This window comes from Protopterus annectens, chromosome 11.part0 (genome assembly GCF_019279795.1).
Source record: "Protopterus annectens isolate FY-2018-M chromosome 11.part0, PAN1.0, whole genome shotgun sequence".
NCBI lineage: Eukaryota > Metazoa > Chordata > Ceratodontiformes > Protopteridae > Protopterus > Protopterus annectens.
The window spans coordinates 686613740-686637435 of NC_056745.1; the positions used below are offsets into that span (position 1 = coordinate 686613740).

General features: G+C 43.1%; 1 protein-coding gene across 1 annotated transcript in view; it reads left to right on the forward strand.

Moving 5' to 3' along the window:
- TMEM263 (transmembrane protein 263) overlaps positions 1 to 23696 on the forward strand; it is a 165498-nt gene that overhangs the window by 116239 nt on the left and 25563 nt on the right. Inside the window, exon 2 of the mRNA XM_044088149.1 lies at positions 3565 to 3631. Coding sequence (XP_043944084.1) covers positions 3568 to 3631 — 64 coding nt within the window. The 5' untranslated portion in view covers positions 3565 to 3567. The remainder of the gene's footprint in view (positions 1 to 3564; positions 3632 to 23696) is intronic.

A 23696-nucleotide genomic window follows, 5' to 3' on the forward strand; every position in this document is an offset into this window, starting at 1 on the left:
GCAACAAACCCAGATTTATCCCAAAGGGTTAAAGACATTATCCTTGAGGCCCGCAGACCCTCAACAAGAAGGAACTATGCAGAAAAATGGAAAAGGTTTCTCATTTGGAGTACTGAAAGGGGAAAAGATGTGTCAAAAGTAGACATTGCCAACATCCTGGAGTATTTGGCAGAGCTTCTCCATACAGGTCTGTCCTATTCCTCCATCAAGATACATGCATCAGCTATTTCTGCAGAATACAGCTTCGATCCCCCTGTCTTCTCGCATCCTCTACTCAGGTTTCTGAGAGGAATTAAAAATGTAAAACCTCCTAGGAAACCACCATTACCAGCATGGGACTTGAACTTTGTGCTAGAAAAATTGACACTCCCCCCTTTCGAACCAGCAGCAACAGCAGATCTTCAACACCTATCCTGGAAAACTGCTTTTCTGCTGGCAATTACCTCAGCAAGAAGGGTTTCTGAGCTACAGGCTTTAATGGCGGTACAACCCTTCCTAATCTTCCATCAAGATAGTGTCCATGAGAACAAATCCTACATTTATGCCTAAGGTGGTATCCAGAGTGTCTTTAAACCAGGCTATCCACCTACCTACCTTCTTCCCCAATCCACAGAACAGGGGGGAAAGACTGCTGCATACTTTGGATGTACATAGACAGTTGCGCTACTACCTGGACAGAACCAAGGGCAATAGAAAACTGACCAGCTTCTGGTAGCATATGCAACAGGAAGGGAAGGAAAAGCAATTTCAAAACAGACAATCTCCAAGTGGATAGGAAATTGCATCAGATTCTGTTACTCCTACCATGGAAAGCAAACTCCACAGAACATAAGGCCTCATTCTACAAGGGCTACAGCCACTACCACAGCTTTCTTACGAGGAGTGGCTACCAAGGACATTATAGAGGCTGCTACTTGGACCTCCGTGCATACATTTGCCAAGCATTATAACTTACCTTTATACTCTAGATCCCGAGCAGGGTTTGCCACTGCTGTTTTGCAAGGGATCCTAACTACACCATAATTTCTTCTTCCTCCTCCCCTAGTTTGGCTATGGTATTCTACCCATTTGTAAGGACTGCAGATGCATCCTTGAAGGACATAGTACAGTTTTGTACCTACCATAAATGTAGATGTCCGAACAGGAATGCATCTGCAGTCAGGATTACCCACCCTCCTTCCCCTCTGTGGTATTCCTAGGGTATTTGCCCATCTAATAGCTAGCTGGGGGGGGATCTCTTATGGTGTATTTGTTTGTATATATGTACATACATGCTTATTTTTTGTATTTGCCTTCTACTTTTTGGAAACATTGGCATTTAGCCAAAATTTTTTAGCTATCCAAGAGCGCAACTGGCATCTGGGGCAAGAAACACTGAGGAAAATGGCGTCGGCTGATGCCTTTATACCCGAAGAACTGCAGCTATGACGTCGGGTGAAGTGCGACACCAGCCGAGGCCAGACCCAGACTTTGGAATCCGGCCGACCGAAGGGCTGCCTGACGACAGGACAACCCATTTGTAAGGACTGCAGATGCATTCCTGTTCGGACATCTACATTTATGGTAGGTACAAAACTGTACTGTCCTGTGACAGCAGCTACAAGTGACATCTGGACTCTGGCCATGCACCATTAGGTGGTGGCTTCCACACGGAGACCTTTTGATGAGCCAACTTCTAGATATCTTGCTTCAGATTCCATGTGGAAAAGCCTGAACGGGGGACATTCCTTGGCCATGTGGACTTTCTGCTTCTGTTGCCAAATGTACTATGAAAGGTCAGGCCAGATGGGGTAGGTTGTGCTTTTTTACTAGTTGCTGCACTTTTGTTCAGGCACCAGTGGTTGTGTTGGCCTCGTTTAAATGGCCAAAAATGGTTATAGTGTTCCCCAGCAATATTACTTGCCACTATTAAGGAAAGGGGAGCTCTGGTCCAAACTTGAAAGCCTTGAGACTGGCTTCTTGGATCTTCATAGTCTAACAACTTTTTAGCGACCAGTCTTTTATAAGTCATCAGTAAAAATATCCTGCAGAAAATTAATAGATTGCACTAGAAAACTAATCTGTTTCTATTTTGCTTCATTTCCCCTCCATCTTCTGCTTTCTCTGCAGTTTTTCTACGGTTTATGATCCACATGTTTTTGTGCTAAGACAGTCAATTTAATGGTACTGCCTGTTTGGCTACATTCTTTCATGTGCATGTTTCTTGCTGTGTAATAGCTATGTTGCATCATTTTTTTGCTGAAGACTACATTATGCTTACTAGTCCTCAAAACCTGTGGCTTGTGCAGTTGTATGTTTGCTTATTTTTTTTCATTATTTGTTTCCGATTTAATTAAGTATCTGTGTGGTAGCTTAAGTCATTAAGATAAAAATAGCGCTGTTAATTTGCCACATCACTGTAACACGTGAATCTGACAGCAAACATTTGCAGATGGACATTTTGCTTGCAGAGAAAGGTTTTGCTTCCTATTTGTCTTATTCAGAGGACTTTATCTAAAAAGGTTTTTGCTTCAGACACAATTTGGGGGAGGAGGCTTATGGGGAAACCAGTGCTTTTACTTAGACTTTGACAGATAAAAAATTAGGACTTGGTGCAACCTGTTTTCTCTCTGATTACGTTAATGTTAGTAGCTCACCAAGTAGTGCACACTGTTTTGCTGAAAGATCAAAAGGCTCTTGTTCTATTCCCACACAAAGTGTTTAGACTAATTTTCTAATATTGACACCGCAGTGCAGCATTGGGGTGGGGCCTCTCAACTATACAGATTTTTACAGCATGTCCAGATTTTTCTCATATTTTTGGTCTATTTTTCAGAAAACTGTAGTTTTCTGGCACATTATCAATGAAAGATTGAGGCTAGAAAATTGAGTTTCAGACTTCATATCCTTCAGAAAATCCATGCTAATACAATACCTGTTCTGTCAACTTTCTAAGTTTGTAAGAGCAATATTTAAAAACTGTCCCCTTTTTTGGGCCTTTGTTCCACTTTTATTTATGGCTTTGTCCAGATTTCTTGCTCTAAAAGAGAGAGAGGTATGGGTGGGGGCTGGGATTGCACTCATCAGTGTGTGTTCCTAGTGATGATGCATTAAATTGAGGCACCATCTGCCTGAATTGGTGGTAGTTCAGATGGCTGTAGAGATCTCGTAGCACTTTCTGAAGAGAGTAGGTAGCTTTCTCTTGTTTTCCCTTGCCAAAGTTTCCTCATAGGTGTGAGTACCACCCCAGATGATCTCTGAAAATAGGCTGTAGGCCTACTGGTAGTAATCTGGTCAGCAGAATAAAGTTTTTTTTGACCTTTTACTTGTAGCTTCTATGAGACTGTTCCAGACTTTATATTTTGATAATGAATTGCAAAACAGAATGAAAAAGGTTTCTCAAAGGGCATTATTTGTGATTACTGCTCTGTTAAGTTTCATCTGAATTCTGTGCTAATTTAAAAATTGATATTTTGAGGTTTGTACTTGTACCATTAAGTAGTATGACCTGTGTCGATCATGATGCTTTTTTGTGGGTAATGCATGGTCAGGATTTACAAAAGCGTCTCTTTCCCTATTCACTAGACCATGAATCAGACAGACAGAGGACAGACTGAAGTTGCTTCATATATGCGTGATGAACCACAAGATGGTAAGTATATGGTTTTAATTGCTGCCTCTCTAGTGCTTTAATTGAACATGTTGAAGCACATTTTATCTGTATAGTGCAGACTTTGTGCATAAGATCATACCGTTTTGTTGAAATTAGGTTAATGTCTGAAGGGTCATTCTGTAACGTTTTGCTTGCATGTGGCAGTAGTCCTTTACCAGTAACTTATTGACACTTGATTAACAGGAAAATCCGACTTGTAGGTGTCAATTTACAATGGAGGCCTGGGATGAAAAGATTTTTTTAGAAGTCAATTTGCAACCTTCAAAATTTAATACAGAAACCTTTACAGTTTAATTGTACCAAATTAGATGCAGTGTGAAAACATTATTTTGAGAATTGTCAGCTTGTATGGCAATAATTGAATGTTTAGATAAATTAAAAGTTAGTGCAATGCAAATAAGAATTGCAGTATGAAGTGAGGGAAGAAACCGGGTTATGGAGTATTTGGTTTCTCTCTCACCTGATTATCTAATGTAAAGTGAGTGAAACAGTAAGGAGATGTATGATATGAGTAGATGTTCTGACTGAAATCACTGTTGCAGCATTCATAATAAATGGGTTATCATCCAGTCCGGGTACCAAAACCTTACCTTCCCAGCATCGGACATCTGAAGTGTGACTTCAACTTGTAAGCGTAGGGCTATATAGGCAGGCACACTACCATAATTCCTCACTCTCACTGTCAACCTGAACAACTCATGTTGCTTATCTGTTGGACTGTTTGCTGTTTGGTTGTTATTGCTGTTGCTTTGAGTAAATCAATAACTACCCCATTGGGAACCTTCCTTTGCTTTTTGTAAAGTGTTTTTGGTTTGCCAGTATTGTATGTCAGCTAGAAGAATGTGAGTGCAGTAGATGTATAAGCAAAGACTTGCATACCCAGTGTCTATCTCTTGAGTGGAACACTACCACAAGGCATACCCAAGATGTTGCAATCCTGTTTGGTCTCAGTGCATTTCTGGAAGCCCAATGTCTTAAATGCTTGACCCGCTCCAAGATGGCAGATTCTGCTTCCCCACACATAACATTACCACTTAAGCTCAAGTCCTAGGCCAGGAACTCAGTTGATTCTTTTTCACGTCACCATACCTGCAGTAAGTCCACTTCTATCTCTGGTGCCCTCCACAGAGACCCCGTTGGAGACTCTCATGACTGAGGAATCGGCAGACAAAGCTGAACTGTGTATCATCTCTGAGGATCCAGAGGGCATTCCCCATATACTAGAGAGGAGATCCCAGAAAAACTTAAGTTACGCCAGGCAACAAAACCACCATGATTGGTTCAGGCTCAGGTCGACATCACTCCAAAGAAGACCAGTCAAAAAGCTAGACTTGTAACTTTCCTTCCCCCTCCTTGGAAGGAGGAGTGGATATTTTTTTTTTCTCAAGATGTGTACAAAGCAATTATAGCCCTGAAGCCACTATCCTTTCTTCTCAGCCCACCCCCTCCCACTTTTCAAAAGGTTGCTGTGAATCCATCTCCTAAAGGTGAGGCTTCTGATCCAGATAATTCCCTGGCATTTTCATTTCAGATGTCTTCTGTAGATATGGATGATTGCACAATCGATCTATACCGGAGGACTTGAAAAGTAAAATTATAGATTTCATAGGCATTTGTCTGAAGCATTTCTCCCCGGGACTCCACTGAAAATGGCCTCTGTCCCAGTTGAACTTCCCGGGAAACAAAGGTTAAAATAAATAAATCCACTCCCCTGCCGAAGTCTGTCTCAAGGATCAAGATTCCTTTTCTCTTGACTCTCCAGTAGAAGAAGCTTCATTTTAGAGATGGTATTGCACATAATGAAATTGTGAGAGTCTAGGCAGATCAGTGAGGCTCAGAAAAGACTGCAACCATGGGAAATGAGCATGGCTACCCCTTCCCCAGTTCTTGGGGCCTTATGCTTTTCAGTCCACCTCTGCTGCCCCTATCAATACCTTGCCCCCAAAAGGCTGCTTTTCAGTCCACCTCTGCTGCCCATATCAGTACCCTGCCCCCAAAAGGCCAGACAGATTTTTATAAAGTCCCTAATTATCTTAAATTCACGTTTTAAACGAGTACATGAAACATGCAGAGCTGTGGAAGGTAATGGCTCAGTCTGTCCCTCCAAGTAAGGAAGACTTGGATGTATTTGATGTGTCTTTAAGATGCATACTGTCGCATCATGATAGGCATGTAGTCTAGAAGGTTCCTCCACTTTTGGTTGATAACCAGTCTGTTCCAGTTCGGAGCACTACTCTTTGGTCTCGCCACAGCCCCTCCCCACCACCATCACATTTTTTTCACTGAGTGCATGGCAGTGATTGCAGCCCAACTGAGAATGCAAATCATCTGAGTGTTCCCATATCTGAACAATTGGTAATAATTGTAAATGAATGAGAGTTTATGCATGAATGTATCCTTTTTGGTTGAAAGACAGTAGAACAGGTTTGTAAAAATACTGTTTTTTTTTTCAGTTCTGGCGAAGTCCAGCAAGGATGAAAGTGCTTAAAAGTAAAAGTGCTTTATTGCAGATAATTTGCCATTGTGATGTTTTTTTTAGTTCCTGTTTACATCGAATTTGATGATTTAAACAATTGACTCGTAACTGCTCCCCCCAGGAATCTTCTACTTCAAGCCAGGGACTCCGTCCAGCTTTGCTCCCATCTGGGGATTGCAGTCAACATAGTAAAGTCAAAATTGCACCCAGTCCAAGTGAGTTTATTGGGGTTCCCTCTGAATACCACTTCCCTGATAGCCAGGCTGCCAGTTTCAGGGATTCTTACTTTCAGAAAGAACTGTCCATGTTTGTTGCCATTCAAAAACTCCCATCTGGGGTGCATATTGCAATTACTAGGGTCAATGGCAGCTGCCTCCATCACCCTGGTTCTTCAAGCCAAATTTTACATGAGGGTCCTGCAGTGGACCTTGGCAGTCCAGTGGTCGATTAAAGTCTCAACCAGTGCACTTTCTCCTCTGCCCCACCAACCTTTGCAGAAATCATGTTCACTGATTGTTAGACCTCCCCTCTAGTATCTCAAAGCTGTCCATTTGTTCTTCCATCTCTCTAAGCCAGAGTGACCATTGCTGCTTTGACTATGGCTATCTGATTGCATTTCACATGTATATAAGAAAAAGGGTCTGGCATGCAGTAATCCCAAGCCCCATTTTACTAGGGTGATTGCCACTTCTCAATCCTACTTTTCAAGGGCTCCTGTAGATGACATTGGTGCAACAGCCACTTAGTCTAGTATCTGTCCGTTCATATCTCTTTACAATCTGTACTTAGTCTAGATCTTGGGCTTCCTTTGATTCAAACATCCATATCCTTCCACAAGACCTCCCAGAGTTTTTAGTAACTTGAGGACTGACTCCAGTCCCTCCTTGACTGAAGGGACAGACATTTGTTACGAAATTTATGTACTTACCATAATGACAGAGCAGTGGAAGCTGCGGTGGTACAGCGATAGCGTTGTTGCCTCACAGCAAGAGGTACTCCTTTTCGATTCTCTGCTGGAGTGCCTTCTGTGTGGAGTCTGCATGTCCTCCCCGCGGTCAAGTGGCCTCCGAAAGACGTGTGAATGGGCATGTTCGCTGAAGGTTGGACGTCGGGCTGGCATCTCTGCACCATAAAAATCTACTGCCCGTCATTAGCGGACCGGAGTTTTGCTGTGGTGACCCCTAACCGGGAAAAGCCAAAAAGACAACCATAATGACAGAGCAGTGTTTTCTGTCCTCAGCTTCCTCTCCCTCCATCCTTTTACCACATTTTTCTTGTCTCTTTTGGCTTTGGTTTGCACTGATTTTAATGGAGCCTTGGCATATTGTAGCCATGGTCTGTATTCCATGCATGTATGTTTGCATGTTTTTTGTAGTAAGCAGGCAAACTTAATTTGAGGAATATCCGAGATTATGGGTAAGGGGACAAGCCTGAGCTTTGGATCCAAAAGTCTGAAGAGTGGCCAATGTCATCAGATTGGATCTGAAGACCTATCCGTTGAGGACGGAAGAACAGCAGACATTGCAAGCATTCCAGACTGATCTTAGACTTTCTTCTCGGAGTATAAATGTAATTGCATTGGAAACATTTGATAGAGGCAAAATAAGTCTCTCATAGTAGTACACAGATTGTTACCAAGAACTCATAATGAACAAATCATTTCTTTGCAAGGAACTCTTGCATCATCTAAATCATATTTTCAACTTTTGTAATGTTCTTAGAATATGGTTTTATAACAGTATTATCAATTCCTGTTTACTATCTTGCATAATTTTTTTATTCCTGTAGCTAGTCAACTTCATGACAAAAAAAGGCCTTTCAGCCAGTCCACCTACCTGGTTAACACAAACCGGTAAACTCAGGCAGGTCGCAGTCAGTTCAGTACCTCATAAAGAATGTTCTATATGTGGTAACCTGGTTTTAGAGCAATTCCACATGTGTTAGGACTGTTAGATCAGTTTCCTCTTCCTCTGATGAGGAGCAAGGCTGTGACAGTGGTCAATCTCTATTGTATTCCTCTCAGCTGCGTTCTGTAGGGCACATCTCTTCCAATGAAGGGGACTCCCCCTTACCTGATTACACCTTATAGGAGGCTTACCCCTGTCCCTTCTCCAGTCCCACCTGTCTGAGGCTTTCCAGGATGCATTTTAGTCCACCTGATTCTTAACCACCAGCTCCCAAGAGACCAGATAGGTTTTACAAGGTTCTTGATGACCTTAAATATCTGTAGAAGAACCCTTTGGCAGATCCTTCTGCAGGGTCTCTTCAGAGAAGCTCTCCAAGCTTCTGCCCAGGGCTAATATTCTACATACTGAACGATAACAGGGCTATGGATAGATGGGGGCAGAAGGTTTATACCTCTGCTACCCTTTCCTTTAGAACAATTAATTACCGAACTCAAATAACAGTGTTTGATTTCTAAGTCCTTAAGCCAAGTAATCCTGGATCCTCTTACAGCAGAGTCTAAGCAACAGATGTAGATCTTTGATTTCCAGACACAGCATTACGTGCAGTTACAGTGCTGTGGATGCTTCTTCTAGGACAGCTGCCATAGGATCTGTTGTCTGCAGATATGCATGGCTTTGCAGTTAGTCTATACCAAAGGATTTTAAATTAAAAATTGAAGATTTGCCCTTGGACAAAGACTTGCTGTTTGGCCCTCAGGTGGCCAGTCTGTTTAAAGCTGTCAAAGACCAAGGTAAGGCCATGAAAGACTGCAGGCAGATCCTTTTTTCTCGGTTCCTAAATATAGGAACTATCCAGCTGTGCCTACTTCCTTCTTTAGAAGTGACTAAAGTTCAGTCCAGAAAAGAAGGAATCCAGCTAGGAGGGCCCCCTTGGAGGCAAAAACCTGTGACACTCTCTCCAGCCCTGTTACCCCTATTTGTCAAAGGTTGTCTCTCTATAGCCAGGTGGGAAGATATTTTCACAGACAAGTGGGTCCTCTTCATCCGGTATAGCTATGCTATGTTTTGGGAAAACATTTCCCCTCTGAGAGGTAGGCCACTGTCTCCTCCAAACCAAATATCCCTTCTGATTGTCATTATTCAAGAGCTCTTGAATTAGGCTACAATTGAGCAAGTCACATAAGAATTCATGGGAAAAAGTTTTATTCCAGGATTTGTACTACTCCTATGAAGAGAGGGTGGTGGGCACTGATTCTAGACCTATCCATCCTGAAAATTTAGCTGAAAGTACCATTTTTCAAAATGATCCATCTTCAGACTCTCTTGTACTTTTCATCCCCTCACAGGCTTTCTTAGTATCAGTAGATGTCAAAGATGCCTACCTACACTTTCCCATTTATCAATCTTTCAGGAGAGTCCACTGTTTTTTCTCTGGCTCCTCACATTTTCAGTTCACTGCTCTGCAGAGATGATCCTTCAGCGTAGTCAGTTCACCTGCCATCTTCTAAAATAAAAAAAATAAATAAAAAATACGTGGTTCCTACACAGGACCTGGTGGTTCTGGGATGCAGGCTTGGATGCAAAATGCATGCCTTCCTGTACCAGGACATGGTTTCTCAACTTGTCCAGTTCCTTTCAGGACCTCTCCTCTGTTACCCATTGCTCTGTAAGGGAGAAGCTAAGGACTTTCAGATTCATGGCGGCTACCATTCCAATGCTCCCTCTGGCCAGTCTCCACATGAGGAAAATCCAGTGGCACTTGAAGTTTGTGTGGTCCCAGCATTGCACCTCTTGGGCACTCTGATTCCCCATCTCCCTCGTCTCAGGAAGGAGCTTTATACAGTGGAAGGGACAGGTCATCTTCAACCCAGGATTACCATGTACACCTCCTCAGTAGGTTCTCAGACGCCTTGGATGAGGCATGGACAGTATCACACTGAGTGCAAGGGAAATAGCAACCCCAGATATTGAAAGAACAAATCAACCTGAAAGAAATGAGGGCTGTTCTGCAAGTTCTTCAAATTTTCATCCACCTTTTGGAGACCAGGGCTCTGAATTTTGTCTTGTATAAATACCTACCTCTCTCTTAGCCCCCCACTTCTGGCTAGGCAGGAGGTCAGGTTCTTGCTTTGGAGAGTTCTGTATCCTAATCCACGAGGAAACCCATCTCTCCTCCTTGGGAATCTTAATTTTTGTAGTAGAAAAGCTTATTCTGCCACTTTGAACCAGCTTCTTCTGCTTCTCTGAAATTCTGTACTTGGAAAACTGTCCTTCTCTTAGCCCTCGCCTCTGCCAGGAGGGTTTCTGAACTACAAGCTCTTATGACCATTCTTCCTTTTCTCACTTTTCAGAGAGACAGAGGGACTCTCGGGGCTAACCCATCCTTCAAGCTTAAAGTTGTGAATTAGTTGCGTCTCAGTCAGGCTATTCATCTTCCCATCTTCTTTCCAATCCCCAAAATGGGGGGGCTTTTTGCATTCTTTAGGCATTCACAGGCAACTCAGACTTTTATCTGCCCAAAAGAAACCCTGACCATCTGTTTGCTCCAGTTTGGGGGACATAAAGGATACAAACAGTCTCCAAACAAATTTTTGCAGTCTGCATTTCAAAGACTATTTATTTCTTTCTGCTTCTTACACCACAGTAAGACCCTACCTTCCTGCCCTCAACACATTCGACTATGGCAGTCACTTCCTCAGAAACTCTTCACAAAGGAACTGACTCCAGTTGTATATTGGAGGCAGCCGCTTGATCCTGTGTGCACACCTTTACCAAACACTACAAAACTTGTGCTTTTTCCAGGTCCAAGACTGCCTTTGCTAGGTCATTTCTGTCCGGACTGCTGGGCAAACTGTTCTCAATAACCAACCACCCTTCTTTCCTCCAGCTCTAGGAATCACCCATATGTCAGGAATACTACAATAGTGATTTCACTCAGGGTGTAGAGTTGTGTAAGAACTTATCGCAGCCGTAAATGCCCTACTGATCAGTGTTCTAGCCTTCCATCCCACCCTCCTCTCTCTCTCTCTTTTTTTTTTTTTTTTTTTTGCTCACTTCCATCTTCAAGCGTCTCTTCCCCCTTTGTTCTAGCCTTTGCCCTCTTACATGGGTACAAGGGACTTTTCTTACCAATTTGCGCTGTACAACTCCTCGCTGTTTTGTATCTCCGTAGTCTTCAGGCAACTGGCTTGGAAATGGTTTAAGGATACATGCTCCATATGTCTATCCCAGCACATAGAAGCGGAGGTCATGTGTTGGATGTGCAACCTAGGAAAGGTAAAGCTTTGGTACCCCAGCTGGATGTGAGTAGTGACAACCTATATGTCAGGAATACTGTAATGGTGATCAGTGTGACATCTACTATTAAGGTAAGATTGAACAAAAACTGTACTTTAGTTGAGAGAAATGCCAAGATATTCAGATGCTGTGTCTATTAAGTGTAATCCGTAAATGTTGTAATCTGTAGGGAAGAAAACATCTGACCACAAGGGGGCAAAAAGTCCAGCAAAGGAATCTGACTACAAAACTATGGCTTTTAGATCACAATAGGTAGTGCTTAGTGCAATGTTGGATCTTTCTTCTAATACTCCTGATATAGTTTAAAAACAGCCTTTGTGGTTATGCTATGAATAGGTGGCTACTTTCGCTTCATATTCTGGGCTCTTTGCTGAAAGAGGTGAAAAATGAGGAATCTTTTATATGAAGCAACTTTTTGTCCTTCCTCTTGCTAGAGTTTGTTTTGAGAGTTCTGTCATGGGAATGGACATTCAAATTTCCCATTATACTTGTGTTGAATGGGGTTCTGTATATGTTGATCTAGATGGGTAGTTATGGTCATCAAGGGGTTCTGTATATGTTGATCTAGATGGGTAGTTATGGTCATCAAGACACTGGACTCGAGCTTGAGTAATGTGGTAATTGGCTTTTAATTTGACTAAGATGTGCAGAAGTTCCAAATCAGTATAGCAAATGATTTGGTGAGAGATAATCTGTCAGAAGTAATAATAAACTACCGTAGAGACCAGAAACAATGTACCGTAAAAGAATATAAGGAAGCCATTGGGAAATTTCAAGGTTTATTACAGAAGGGACAAAGATTAGGGTATTTTACAACAGATATTGATAAATTTAGAACTGATAATTGTGAAATAGCTAAGTTTTGTTTGCCCAAGGTACATAAAGACATTCAGAACCCACTCTGGTCATCCAACTGTGTCTGCATGTAACTATTTCCTCAATAATATGGGAATATTCTTACATAGTTTTCTTTTGCCATATGTTACGAAGCAAATTTCTTTTATCAGGGATGGTTCTGATTTTTTAGACAAACTTTCTTTACAATGGACGAGGGATATGTACCCGGCTAACTGCCGATGTAAAAAATTTTATACTAGTATAAACCACCAACATGGATTGGAAGCGTTAAGAGCTACTTTGGGTGACGGTCCCCTTGCTTATTACATAATTGAATTAGAGTTTTGTTTGAAAAACCATTACTTTGAATTTGATAGCCAGATGTTCTTCGTGTTTCACTGTTGCATTACATTTGGGTAATCTGCTGGCAGGTTGCCCTCAGTCAGCCTGAATAACAGTCTCCAATGGAGACGTCAGGTCGTCAGATGTATAAAACATGCAGCTGACGCCATTTTATTCAGTCTTTCTCGCCGCGCGGTGCTCTAAGCAGAAGCAGTTCGCAAGTGTCTGTTGGCCAACTCCTGAAATTTTCACATTCGAGTTTCAGAACCGAAGTCTTCAAACTAAAGCCAAGTACCCCATTGGGAAAACTGTTTTTTTTTTTCTTGCTCCTTACCGATGTCAGTAAAAGTTAATTGCATTACTTGTGGGAAGCAAATACCTCATAAGGACTTTCATTTGTACTGTATTCCTTGCCTAGGCCTAGATTATAACGTACCTTGCTGTCGGTTTTGTGCTTGATTTAACCAACGCACTAAGCGTCTGTATATTTTTGCTTCTAAATATTTTGGATCAAAATTGAATTATCCTGAAATGTTGTCTGTTAGCAACTACCAGAGTTCACAAACAACGCAAAGAAAAAGACAGAGACAGACCGTCTAGGTCCAAAACAGATGACTGAGCTTCTAAGCCAGTCGCCAGTACTCAGATCAGGTTTCCATTTCTTCTGATTCCCTTTCTGATCAGGAATTTTCTATTCCACCCTATGTGAATTCTGATGCAGAGGAATCCATCCCATCTGCATCTCCTCCTGAGGATTACTCTTTTGGAGAGACTTTTTGCATACTTTAAGGGGACATTTTCACTGAGTCAGGACTTCTGAATCAAAAAGGAGGCTTAGGATTTCCTTCTTCCTCAGCATAGGCCTTTGGCAATACCTCCTGTATTAGACATTGTTGATTGTGTTTTTGGACTCTAGCATGGCTCCTGATTCCCTACCTCCAGTTCCTAGTAAGCCAGACAGATATTACAGGGTTCCTGACTCCCACAAATTTCTATTCAAAAATCCTGCTGCTGATCCTGAGACTACTTCACAGGGTCCCAAGGGTGTAAAGACCTCTACAGCCAAAAATCCTCCCCCCTCTGATAGAGATTCCAGGGCGCTGGGTAGATGGGGAAAGAAGGTTTATATGTTTGCTACCTTGGCAATCCGGGCCTTAAACTGCCAGTTTCATAATGCTTAAATATCAACATCATCTTATGGGCTTACTGAAACAGAGAATGATGATTTCTGATTGTGTGGAAAATAGTTACAGGAATTACTGCGTTCAGCAGAACAGGTTGGAAAGCATACTTTGCAATGTGGTTTTGATTCCTTGGAGGCCTCTTGCAGGGCCTCAGTTACTGGATCTGTGATTAGAAGGCATGCCTGGCTCAAGGAGCAAAATCTGCCTGATCATGTTAAAGCTAAATTGTTGGATGCCCCCTTGCAGCATGATACTCTGGTAATTAGGCAGAAAAGGTTTTAAAGAAAATGTAAGACAAAGCTAAATCTATGCAAACTAAATATTTCTTGCAAGTGCAGCCACCCAGGTTCAGTAGGCACTGGTCTACTAAAAATTGGTCCTTTCCCTGTGTCCAACAGAGCCACTCAAAGCAAATCCAGGTGCTCACAAGGCTCCAGATACCAATCACAGGGTTCTTACAGGTCAAAGCAATGGGGTGCCTCCACCTCCAAATCTGCAGGAAACAAAGCACAACCCTAGGGTGGCCTAATGGTTAAGGTGTTTGCCTTACAAACACAAGGTACAAGGTTTGAATCTCACAGGGGATAATTGGCTAGGTTTAAAATGTCTCGCAAGGGCAGTTAGCCTAGTACTAATCTATGAATCTACAGTAAGCAGTCTCAATGACTTTCTTCTACCATCACCAAGCACTTATCCTTTGGCAGCCCCCTTGGGGGAAAAACTAGCACTTCATGCTCAAAATTAGTAGTTAATTACCCAGGACAAGTGGGTATTAAACATAGTATCCCCGGGGTACAGATTTCATTTCCATACTTTGCCAATTCCAAATAGATGGCCAGATCTGCCACAAAATCAGTGGACAGAGGCTCAGAAACAAGTTATGTTCCTCATGGATATGGGGGCTATTCATCCAGTACCAGAAAAGGAAAAAGGACAAGGTTTTTTATTAAAGACTTTTCCTGGTACCCAGAAAAGACAATTCTTGGCGTCCAATACTAGACTTATCGATTTTGAACATGTTCCTGGACATTCCAAAATTCAAAATGCTGAGTTTACAACAGCTACTGCCTATGCTGAAGAGGACCGCTTGGTTAGTGACTCTAGACTTAAGAGGCATACCTGCATATCCCAATAAGGGAAGCATGCAGAAAATACCTCCACTTCAAGGCAGGTTTTTTGCATTACCAATTCTCTGCACTGCCCTTTGACTTATCTACTGCGCCCAGGGTCTTTACAAAGTGCCTGGCACCAGTAATTGCATTCTGCAGACAAAGAAGCATTCAAATTTATCCTTATCTGGACGATTGTCTCATTCAAGCAGAGGACAAGGGCACTCTTCTTCAACATCTGGCGTTTGTAAAAAGGCTTCTAACATGCCTAGGGTACACAATAAACAAAAAGAAATCCCAAATGGTACCCTCTCAAATAATTACATTCCTGGGTGCAAGCTTGAATACGACTGCCCAGATGGCTTACCTTACGGCAGACAAACAAAGGCCATTTGTTTGAAGTAGGTTTTCAAATTGCAACAAAAACCCAGTTATCTGCAAGACAAATTCTGCAGGCTTTGGGGTTCATGGCATCCTGCATTCTACTAATTCCATTTGCGAGACTGCATATGAGGAAACTTCAATGGTACCTAAAAAGTTTATGGAGTCAACATTGTCACAGACTGGAAACAATGATTCCTCTCATTCCCTGCCTACAACAGGAGTTTCTTTGGTGGGCAAAGACATATCACCAAAACAAGGGACTGTCATTCACTCTACCCCCTGCCACTCAAACCCTAACTACAGATGCATCAGACTATGCTTGGTGGGCCCACCTGGCGGGGAGATGCATTCAGGGCAAATGGAGCCCAAACCAAATGCATCTGCATGTCAACCAGAAAGAGATGCTGGCTGTTCAGAATGCTCCGACAGCCTTCAAGGACTTACTTCATCCAGGACAACTACTGATAAAGGCTGACAACACCACGGTTGTGTGGTACATAAGCAGGGGGTACACATTCCTACCCCTTTTGCAGACTAGTCATGGCATTGTGGAACACTGCTTTGACTTGCCAAATACATCTTCAAGCTCAATTCCTACCAGAAAAACAAAATACTCCTGGCAAACGACCCAAGCAGAAATCTTATGGACCCGCACAAATGGAAACTGGATCCACAAATCTTCAGCATGTTAACACAGAAATGGGGGAGCCCAGACATAGATCTATTTGCCTCTCCCCAAAATTATCAGTTGGACAAATTCTGCACAAGAACTCATCACAAAAAAGCATGGAAAGTGGATGCCCTATCCTTCAGTTGGAAAAACCTATCAGTCTATGCCTTTCCCCCTCTGCCTCTTCTCTCCAAGGTCTTATTTAGTCAGACAGGAAAAACCAAAAATGATCCTAGTTGCTCAGGACAGGCCTCGCCAACACTGGTACCCACTTCTAAGGAATATGTCTCAACTTCCTCCTTGGTACTTGCCTCAAATACCTCATCTACTGTCTCAGCAGAACAATCAAATTCTGCACACTCTGCTCCAAACTCTCTGAATCTTGCAGCATGACTGATCATTTAATTATTCAAACAACACCTCTCAGTAAATCTGTGATGGATGTCATTTTGGAACCAGAAGGCCTAGTACTAGAAAATCTTATGCTGATAAATAGAAGAGATTCTGTGCTTGGAACCAAGCGCAAGGAACAGACTCAGCAAAGCCCAATATTTGACAGAGATGCTTGACAAGGGCCTATCTTTTTCTTCAATAAAAATCCATGCCTCTGCCATCTCGGCTCATTACAACACAGAGCCTCCCCTCTTTTCTCATCCTCTGCTTAAACAGCATCTTAGAGGGGCCAAAAATTTAAGGCCTCCCAGAAGAGCAACAACTCCTGCATGGGACCTCAATTTTGTGCTGGAAAAACTCACCCTGCCTTCTTAGAACACTTAAATATATTAATGGGCTGCCTTTTCAGTCTAATGCCATGCTTCCATGTAACACTGAAGGCATTATATATGCACTTAAATGCCCTTGTGGTATGTACTATATAGGGTGAAAGCAAGAGGACCTTTAAGACTAGTGTTCAGGAACATATCGGGGACATTAAAAATGCAAATTTAGAGTGCCCTCTTGTTATGCATTTTAAAAGACATCATAAAGGTATCCCTATGTGTTTGTTAGGCACAGATGTTCATCGTGCATACAGCTGCAGTCATAACAGATGGGTTTTCCTGCCGTCAGGCGGGTCCTCGGTCGGCTGAATTCCAAAGTCTAGGTCTGGCGTCAGTTGTCGTCGCTTCCTCCCTGACGTCAGTGCGACAGGGGTATAAAAGATCCAGCCGACGCCATTTTCTTCAGTCTTTCTTGCCGTGCGGTGCCCGAAGCAGAAGCAGTTCGCAAGTGCCGGTCGGCCAGCTCCTGAGATTACGAATATTTTTCAACCGCAGTCTTCTTGAAAGCTAAGTACCCCATTGAGGAAACTTTTCTTGCCTCAGACCGATGTCAGACAAAGTTAATAATTGCATTTCTTGTGGGAAGCAAATACCGCATAAGGATTTTCATTCCCTCTGCATTCCTTGCCTAGGCCCAGACCACGACGTCTCGGCCTGTCGTTTTTGTGCTACATTCAACAGGCGCACTATTAAGCGTCGGGCGGAGTTCGCCCAACACTATTTTGGCAAAAAATTTAATTACATTATGTCGTCGGATACTCCGACTTTAATTACATTATGTCGTCGGATACTCCGACTCCAGTTTTGAGTAAAAGACGCAAAGAGAAGGACCGACATACGAGGTCCACGACTTCTACAGACACCACGCCAAAGCCGACTATAGGTGGTTCGGTTCTCAGTGAGGCGCCTACGCAGCCCCTGACTACCGACGGCACTTCATTGGCGGTGTCTTCTGTGCCCGAGGTCGCAGGCTCTTCGGCCCATACCCAGACTACAGATACCGAAGCCACTATTGGCGGTGAAACTCAGTTTAGATAGACCTGCCATTTCTCAAGGTGTCTACAGGCCTTCCTTCTTTTTCCATCAAGGCTTTCACCAAGTCTAAATCAGCCATGCATACTAAAAGACAAGCTCCACGGGGCCCTTCTCAGGGCCCCATGCCTAAAAAGCAGGTGTTCAAAATGGCTGAGGATTTGATTACTCTTATTAGGGGTTCTCAAACCCCCCCCCCCCCCGGACAAAAGACCCAGAGTGGAGGAAGAATCCCCCCTCCTCGGACCAGGCCTCCATTATTTCAGAACATTCTGAAGACCAGGAACATTCTTCTTCCCCTTTTGAAGATTCTGATGCTGAGGAGTCCATTCCCTCTGTCTCTTCCCCCCCGAGGATTACTCTTTTGGGGAAACCTTACATACCTTGAGGGAACACTTCCACTGGGAAGGCCAAGAGTACTCAGAGAGTACTCTGACTCCAAGAAAAGGCTTAGGGATTTCCTCTTGCTCCCTCAGCACAGGCTTCTGGCTATACCTCTTGTCTTAGACATTCTAGATGATGTGTATTCGGAGGCCTGCCTTAACCCAGATTTACCTCCAGCTCCAGTCGAGCCTGACCGGTATTACCGGGTTCCTGTCTCGCACCAATTCCTATACAAAAGCCATGCGGCTGACCCAGAAACTATATATCACAGGGTCCCAAGGGAATTAAGGCCTCCACTGCTAAAAATCCATTACCTTCAGAGAGATTCCAGAGCTTTAGAAAGGTGGGGAAAAAAGGTATACACCTCGGCCACCTTAACCATGAGGGCATTAAACTGTCTGTTCCATATGTTAAAGTACCAAAACTTTCTGTTATCACAGTTGAGAAACAAAATGTCAACCTGAACAACCGGACTTGAAGGAGTTGCAGGATTTGATACATAGTGCAGAACAAGTGGGTAAACATACCTTGCAATGTGGTTTTGATGCTTTAGAGGCCTCATGTAGAGCTGCTGTTACAGGATCAGTCATACGTAGACATGCCTGGCTCAAAGAGCAAACCTTACCAGATCATGTCAAAGCTAAATTACTAGATGCCCCTCTGCGAAAAGATGTATTGTTTGGTGTTAAAGCTGAGGAGGTATTAAAGAAAGTGGAGGAAAAGGCAAAATCAATGCAAACGGTAAAAGATTTCCTACAGGTACAACCTCCACGTTTCAGTAGAAATTGACCTTCCAAAAATTGGTCCTTTCCAGCCACGGACAGACCCCAAAGAGGTAGATCCAGGCGTCCGAGGGGCAGAGGGCAATCTCAAGGATTGTTTAGAGGCAGACAGTGGCAAGCACCCACACAGAGGTGGTGAGGATAGTTCATAGCCATTCAGAAAGCAGAACCAATGACTTCCCCTTTGCATGCCAAGCAAGGCTCAAATGGCAGCACCTTTAGGCGGAAAACTGGCATTATTTTTGAAAAATTGGCATATTGTCACAAAAGACAAATGGATCCTGGACATTATAGACAGAGGCTACAGATTCCACTTTTACACCCTTCCAAAAATGAGGCATGCCAAACCTGCCACACAATCAAAGGGCAGAGGCACAAAAACAGATTTCAGATCTCATGGACATGAAAGCTATTCAAGAGGTACCTGTACAAGAACAGGGTCAAGGTTTTTATTCCAGACTATTCCTGGTACCAAGGAAGGGAAAAGATTGGAGACCTATTTTGGACCTATCCATCCTAATCACATTTTTACTCGTGCCAAAATTCAAGATGCTCACATTACAGCAGCTTCTTCCCATGCTGGGCAAGGAGTCTTGGCTGGTAACATTGGACCTCAAGGAGGCATACCTGCATGTCCCAATCAGACAAGATTGCAGAAGATACCTCAGATTTCTTGCAGGTTCAACCCATTATCAATTCTCTGCATTGCCCTTTGGCTTATCTACTGCGCCCAGAATATTCACGAAATGCCTGGCATCAGTAATCGCCTACTGCATCCTTCAAGGGATACAAATATACCCATATCTGGACGACTGCCTGATCCAAGCGGACAGCAAGCACATACTTCTGAAACATCTGGCGTTTGTAATAATGTTGTTGAATTCTCTGGGATACACAGTCAGCAAAAAGAAATCAAGGCTAATACCCTCTCAAACAATAATTTTCCTGGGTGCCAGCTTGGATACAAACACCCAGATGGCCTACCTCACGCCAGAGAAACAAGGGCAACTAACTCAATACTTCAGAAAACTGGCAACTTTCACCAGGCTGACTGCAAGGAAAATCCTGCAGGCTCTGGGATTCATGGCATCTTGCATCCTACTAATCCCATGTGCAAAGCTGCATATGAGGAAACTTCATTGGTACCTAAAAAACCTATGGTCTTAACACAGCCACAGTTTGGAAACAATAATACCACTAATTCCATGTCTTCAAAAGGAATTTCTGTGGTGGGCTCAAGCATGCCAAAGAAACACAGGTCTCCCATTCTGCACGCCTCAAGCAAATCAAGTCATCACAACAGACCCCTCTGACTACGCCTGGGGGGCGCACATGACAGATCGGTGCATTCATGGCAAATGGTCCCAAAAAGAAAAGCACCTATACATCAATCAAAAGGAAATGCTAGCAGTAATAAATGCTATTATAGCTTTCAAAGACCTACTGCATCCAGGCCAGCTATTGATAAGGACGGACAACACCACAGTAATGTGGTACATAAACAGGGAGGTACCCATTCATACCCCCTATGCAGGCAAGCCATGTCTCTTTGGAACATGGCTCTGGAATTACAAATCGAGCTTCAAGCACAGTACCTGCCAGGCAAGGAAAACACACTGGCAGACAACCTAAGCAGAAATATGACAGATCCACACGAATGGAAGTTGCATCCTCAACTTTTCACAAAGATAATTCAAGCATGGGGAAGGCCAGACCTAGATCTCTCTGCCTCCCACAGAAATCACCAATTGGCAAAATTCTGCTCAAGGACCTTTCATCCCAGGCCTGGAAAGTGGACGCACTCTTTCAGTTGGACAACAATGACCGTTTATGCCTTCACCTCTCCCTCTGCTGCCCAAAGTTATATTAAAAACCAGAGCAGACAGACCAAAGATGATTCTCATTGCTCCAGACTGTACCCACTCCTGAAAAGCCTGACGCATTCCCCACCATGGATCCTGCCTCTAATGCCTCTTCTACTGACTCAGCACAACTTCAAAACTCTTCACAGTCAGCTGAAAACACTCAGTGTAGCCGCATGGAAGATTCCTTAAATTCACAACAGGCCCTAGTCTCCAAGGAGGTGCAGGATGTCATTTTGGAGGCCAGAAGACAGTCTACTAGAAAAGCCTACTCTGCAAAATGGAAACTATTTTGTGCCTGGAATGAGAAAAAGGGTCAGAATCCTGGAATACTGAATTTACCTCATATTACAGTACCTGGCTGAGATGCTAAGCAATGGACTTTCATTCTCCTCCATCAAAATCCATGCCTCAGCCATTTCTGCAGAATACAACACTGATCCTCCTTTATTCTCTCACCCCCCTCTTAAGGCAGTTCCTCAGAGGGGCTAAGAATATAAAACCCCCAAAGAAACAACCAGTACCTGCTTGGGACCTCAATTTCATTCTAGAAAAACTGACCTTGCCTCCCTTTGAGCCAGCTGCTTCAACAGAACTGCAATACTTGTCCTGGAAAACAGCCTTCTTCCTGGCAATTGCCTCAGCTCGCAGGGTTTCGGAACTACAAGCCCTCATGGCTGTGCAGCCTTTCATCATTTTCCATCAGGACAGAGTTACCTTACGAACCAATCCGTCCTTGATGCCAAAGGGTAGTATCCAGGGTAGCCTTGAATCAGGCTATCCACTTACTTACCTTTTACCCTAATCCTCAAAACAAAGGGGAAAGACTACTACATTCCTTGGACATTCACAGACAGCTGCGTTATTATTTGGACAGAACAAAGCCTTTCAGAAAATCAGAGCAACTCTTTGTGTCCTATGCTGCAGGAGCTCAAGGGAAGCCTATTTCCAAACAGACAATCTCAAAGTGGATAGCCCACTGCATACGCTTTTGTTACACTTTTCATGGTAAAACTGTACCTGCAGGCATCAGATCTCACTCCACAAGGGCCACAGCTACCTCTGCAGCTTTCCTCAGGGGGGTTCCTACCAAAGATATTTTGGAAGCAGCCACTTGGAGTTCCGTACATACCTTCTCCAAGCACCATCACCTACAATTATACTCCAAATCTAGAGCAGGCTTTGCCACTGCAGTCTTGCAGGGCATCCTGGCTCCTCCTAGTTCCACCTAGTGCCTACCACCCCTTTTTTTTACCCATCTGTTATGACTGCAGCTGTATGCACGATGAACATAGTACAGTTTTGTACTTACCATAAATGTAGATGTTAGAGTGCTAATACAGCTGCAGTCCAGGTTTCCCTCCCTCCTTCCCCTCTTGGGACAGGCCTAACGGCTAACTCCTCCTCATACAACCTGATTGGGGTATTCTTTTATGGTGTATTTGCTTGCAACTACTGTTTTTTTTGATTATATTGCATTGCATTATTACATAATTTTATGTATTGCCTTCCTTCTGGGGGCACCTGACATCTGGGGCAAGAAAAACTGAAGAAAATGGCGTCGGCTGGATCTTTTATACCCCTGTCGCACTGATGTCCGGGAGGAAGCGACGACAGCCGACGCCGGACCTAGACTTTGGAATTTGGCCGACCGAGGACCCGCCTGACGGCAGGAAAACCCATCTGTTATGACTGCAGCTGTATTAGCACTGGAACATCTACATTTATGGTAGGTACAAAACTGTACTTTTTAGAACATATTCCTACTAAGTGTGGTACTGATCTTAAGAAAAAACTTTTGTATAAAGAAACACTTTTTATATTAAAATATGGTACAGTAGCCCATGGTGGCATTAATGCAGAATGCGATTGGGAAGTTCTTATTTAGGCTTTATTAAATTGAGTGGTGGATCCTGGTCTTTATGGTAGTTTTATTATTTTAGTGATTTTTTTAGTTTTTGTGAATCTGTCGGAAGTACTTTGTAGCTTCAAGCAATTAATTTACTTATAGGGATACTCTGCCCTCATGCCTACTTGAGCCAAAAAAACAAAAAGGATCTGCCTATTATGCCCCTAATGCCTTGAATCCAGGGCAGCCCTCTCTATCTCACCGTAGCTATGCTTCTGGTAATAAGTATAGACATTGTAGACCTTCACAGAAGAGTGGTTACCACTTTCCAACTTTATAGTAATATTTTGCCATCTTTGATCAAGTAAGTTGCTGTTAGCCTCTTAATACCTGATCTGAAGTTTCCTTTTACATCCTTTCCTCAATGGATGGATCTCTGATCTACAGCGAATTCCAAGCTTTGGCTTCAGTGCTTGGGACTCCTCCCCCACCCATAATCCTTTGAGTGAGCTACCTCAAATCATTTCTGCCATTTGATGACCCTGAATGGTTCTTGTGCTGAGGAAAACTTGGATTGTATGTCTAGAGCTTTTACTAGATAATCATTTAACTCCCTTTTTTCCAACTTTTAATCACGGTTATCCTTACCCCTTTTCCTCACCCTGTTTTGTGTTTTCCAAAAATAATGCTAACCGGAAATATATTTATTACTGTTCTTAGAGTGCCTTTTTTTATATTTATATAGATAAACCATCCGGCTTTTTGAAGTGTATTGCTTGCTGTCACAAGCTGCCTAAGTCAGATGAGCATGAGCTCTACCATAGCTTTCTTCTAGTTAAATTTAGAATCTTTGGTTTTCAAAGTCCTCCTTTCTTCCCCTCCTTCCAGTCAGTCAATCATGTTTTCTGTGTTTAGCTTTCTTCCCTTTAAAAAAAAAAAGTTCCTCTCTTCTGCTCCTTTCAGTACGTCCAAGAAAAATGTCTAGGATTTAAAAAAATGCATTGTGGGTGGAAGATTTCTCTGTCTGATGCCCACATGGAGTGTGTTTGTGGGGGCTACCTACCTTCAGGCCCCTTGCGAGATATGTCAGGCTTTTTATCCCTGAGCTCTGGAGGACAGGAGGAGCAAGCTTGTGCTAAAAGGTGCGATT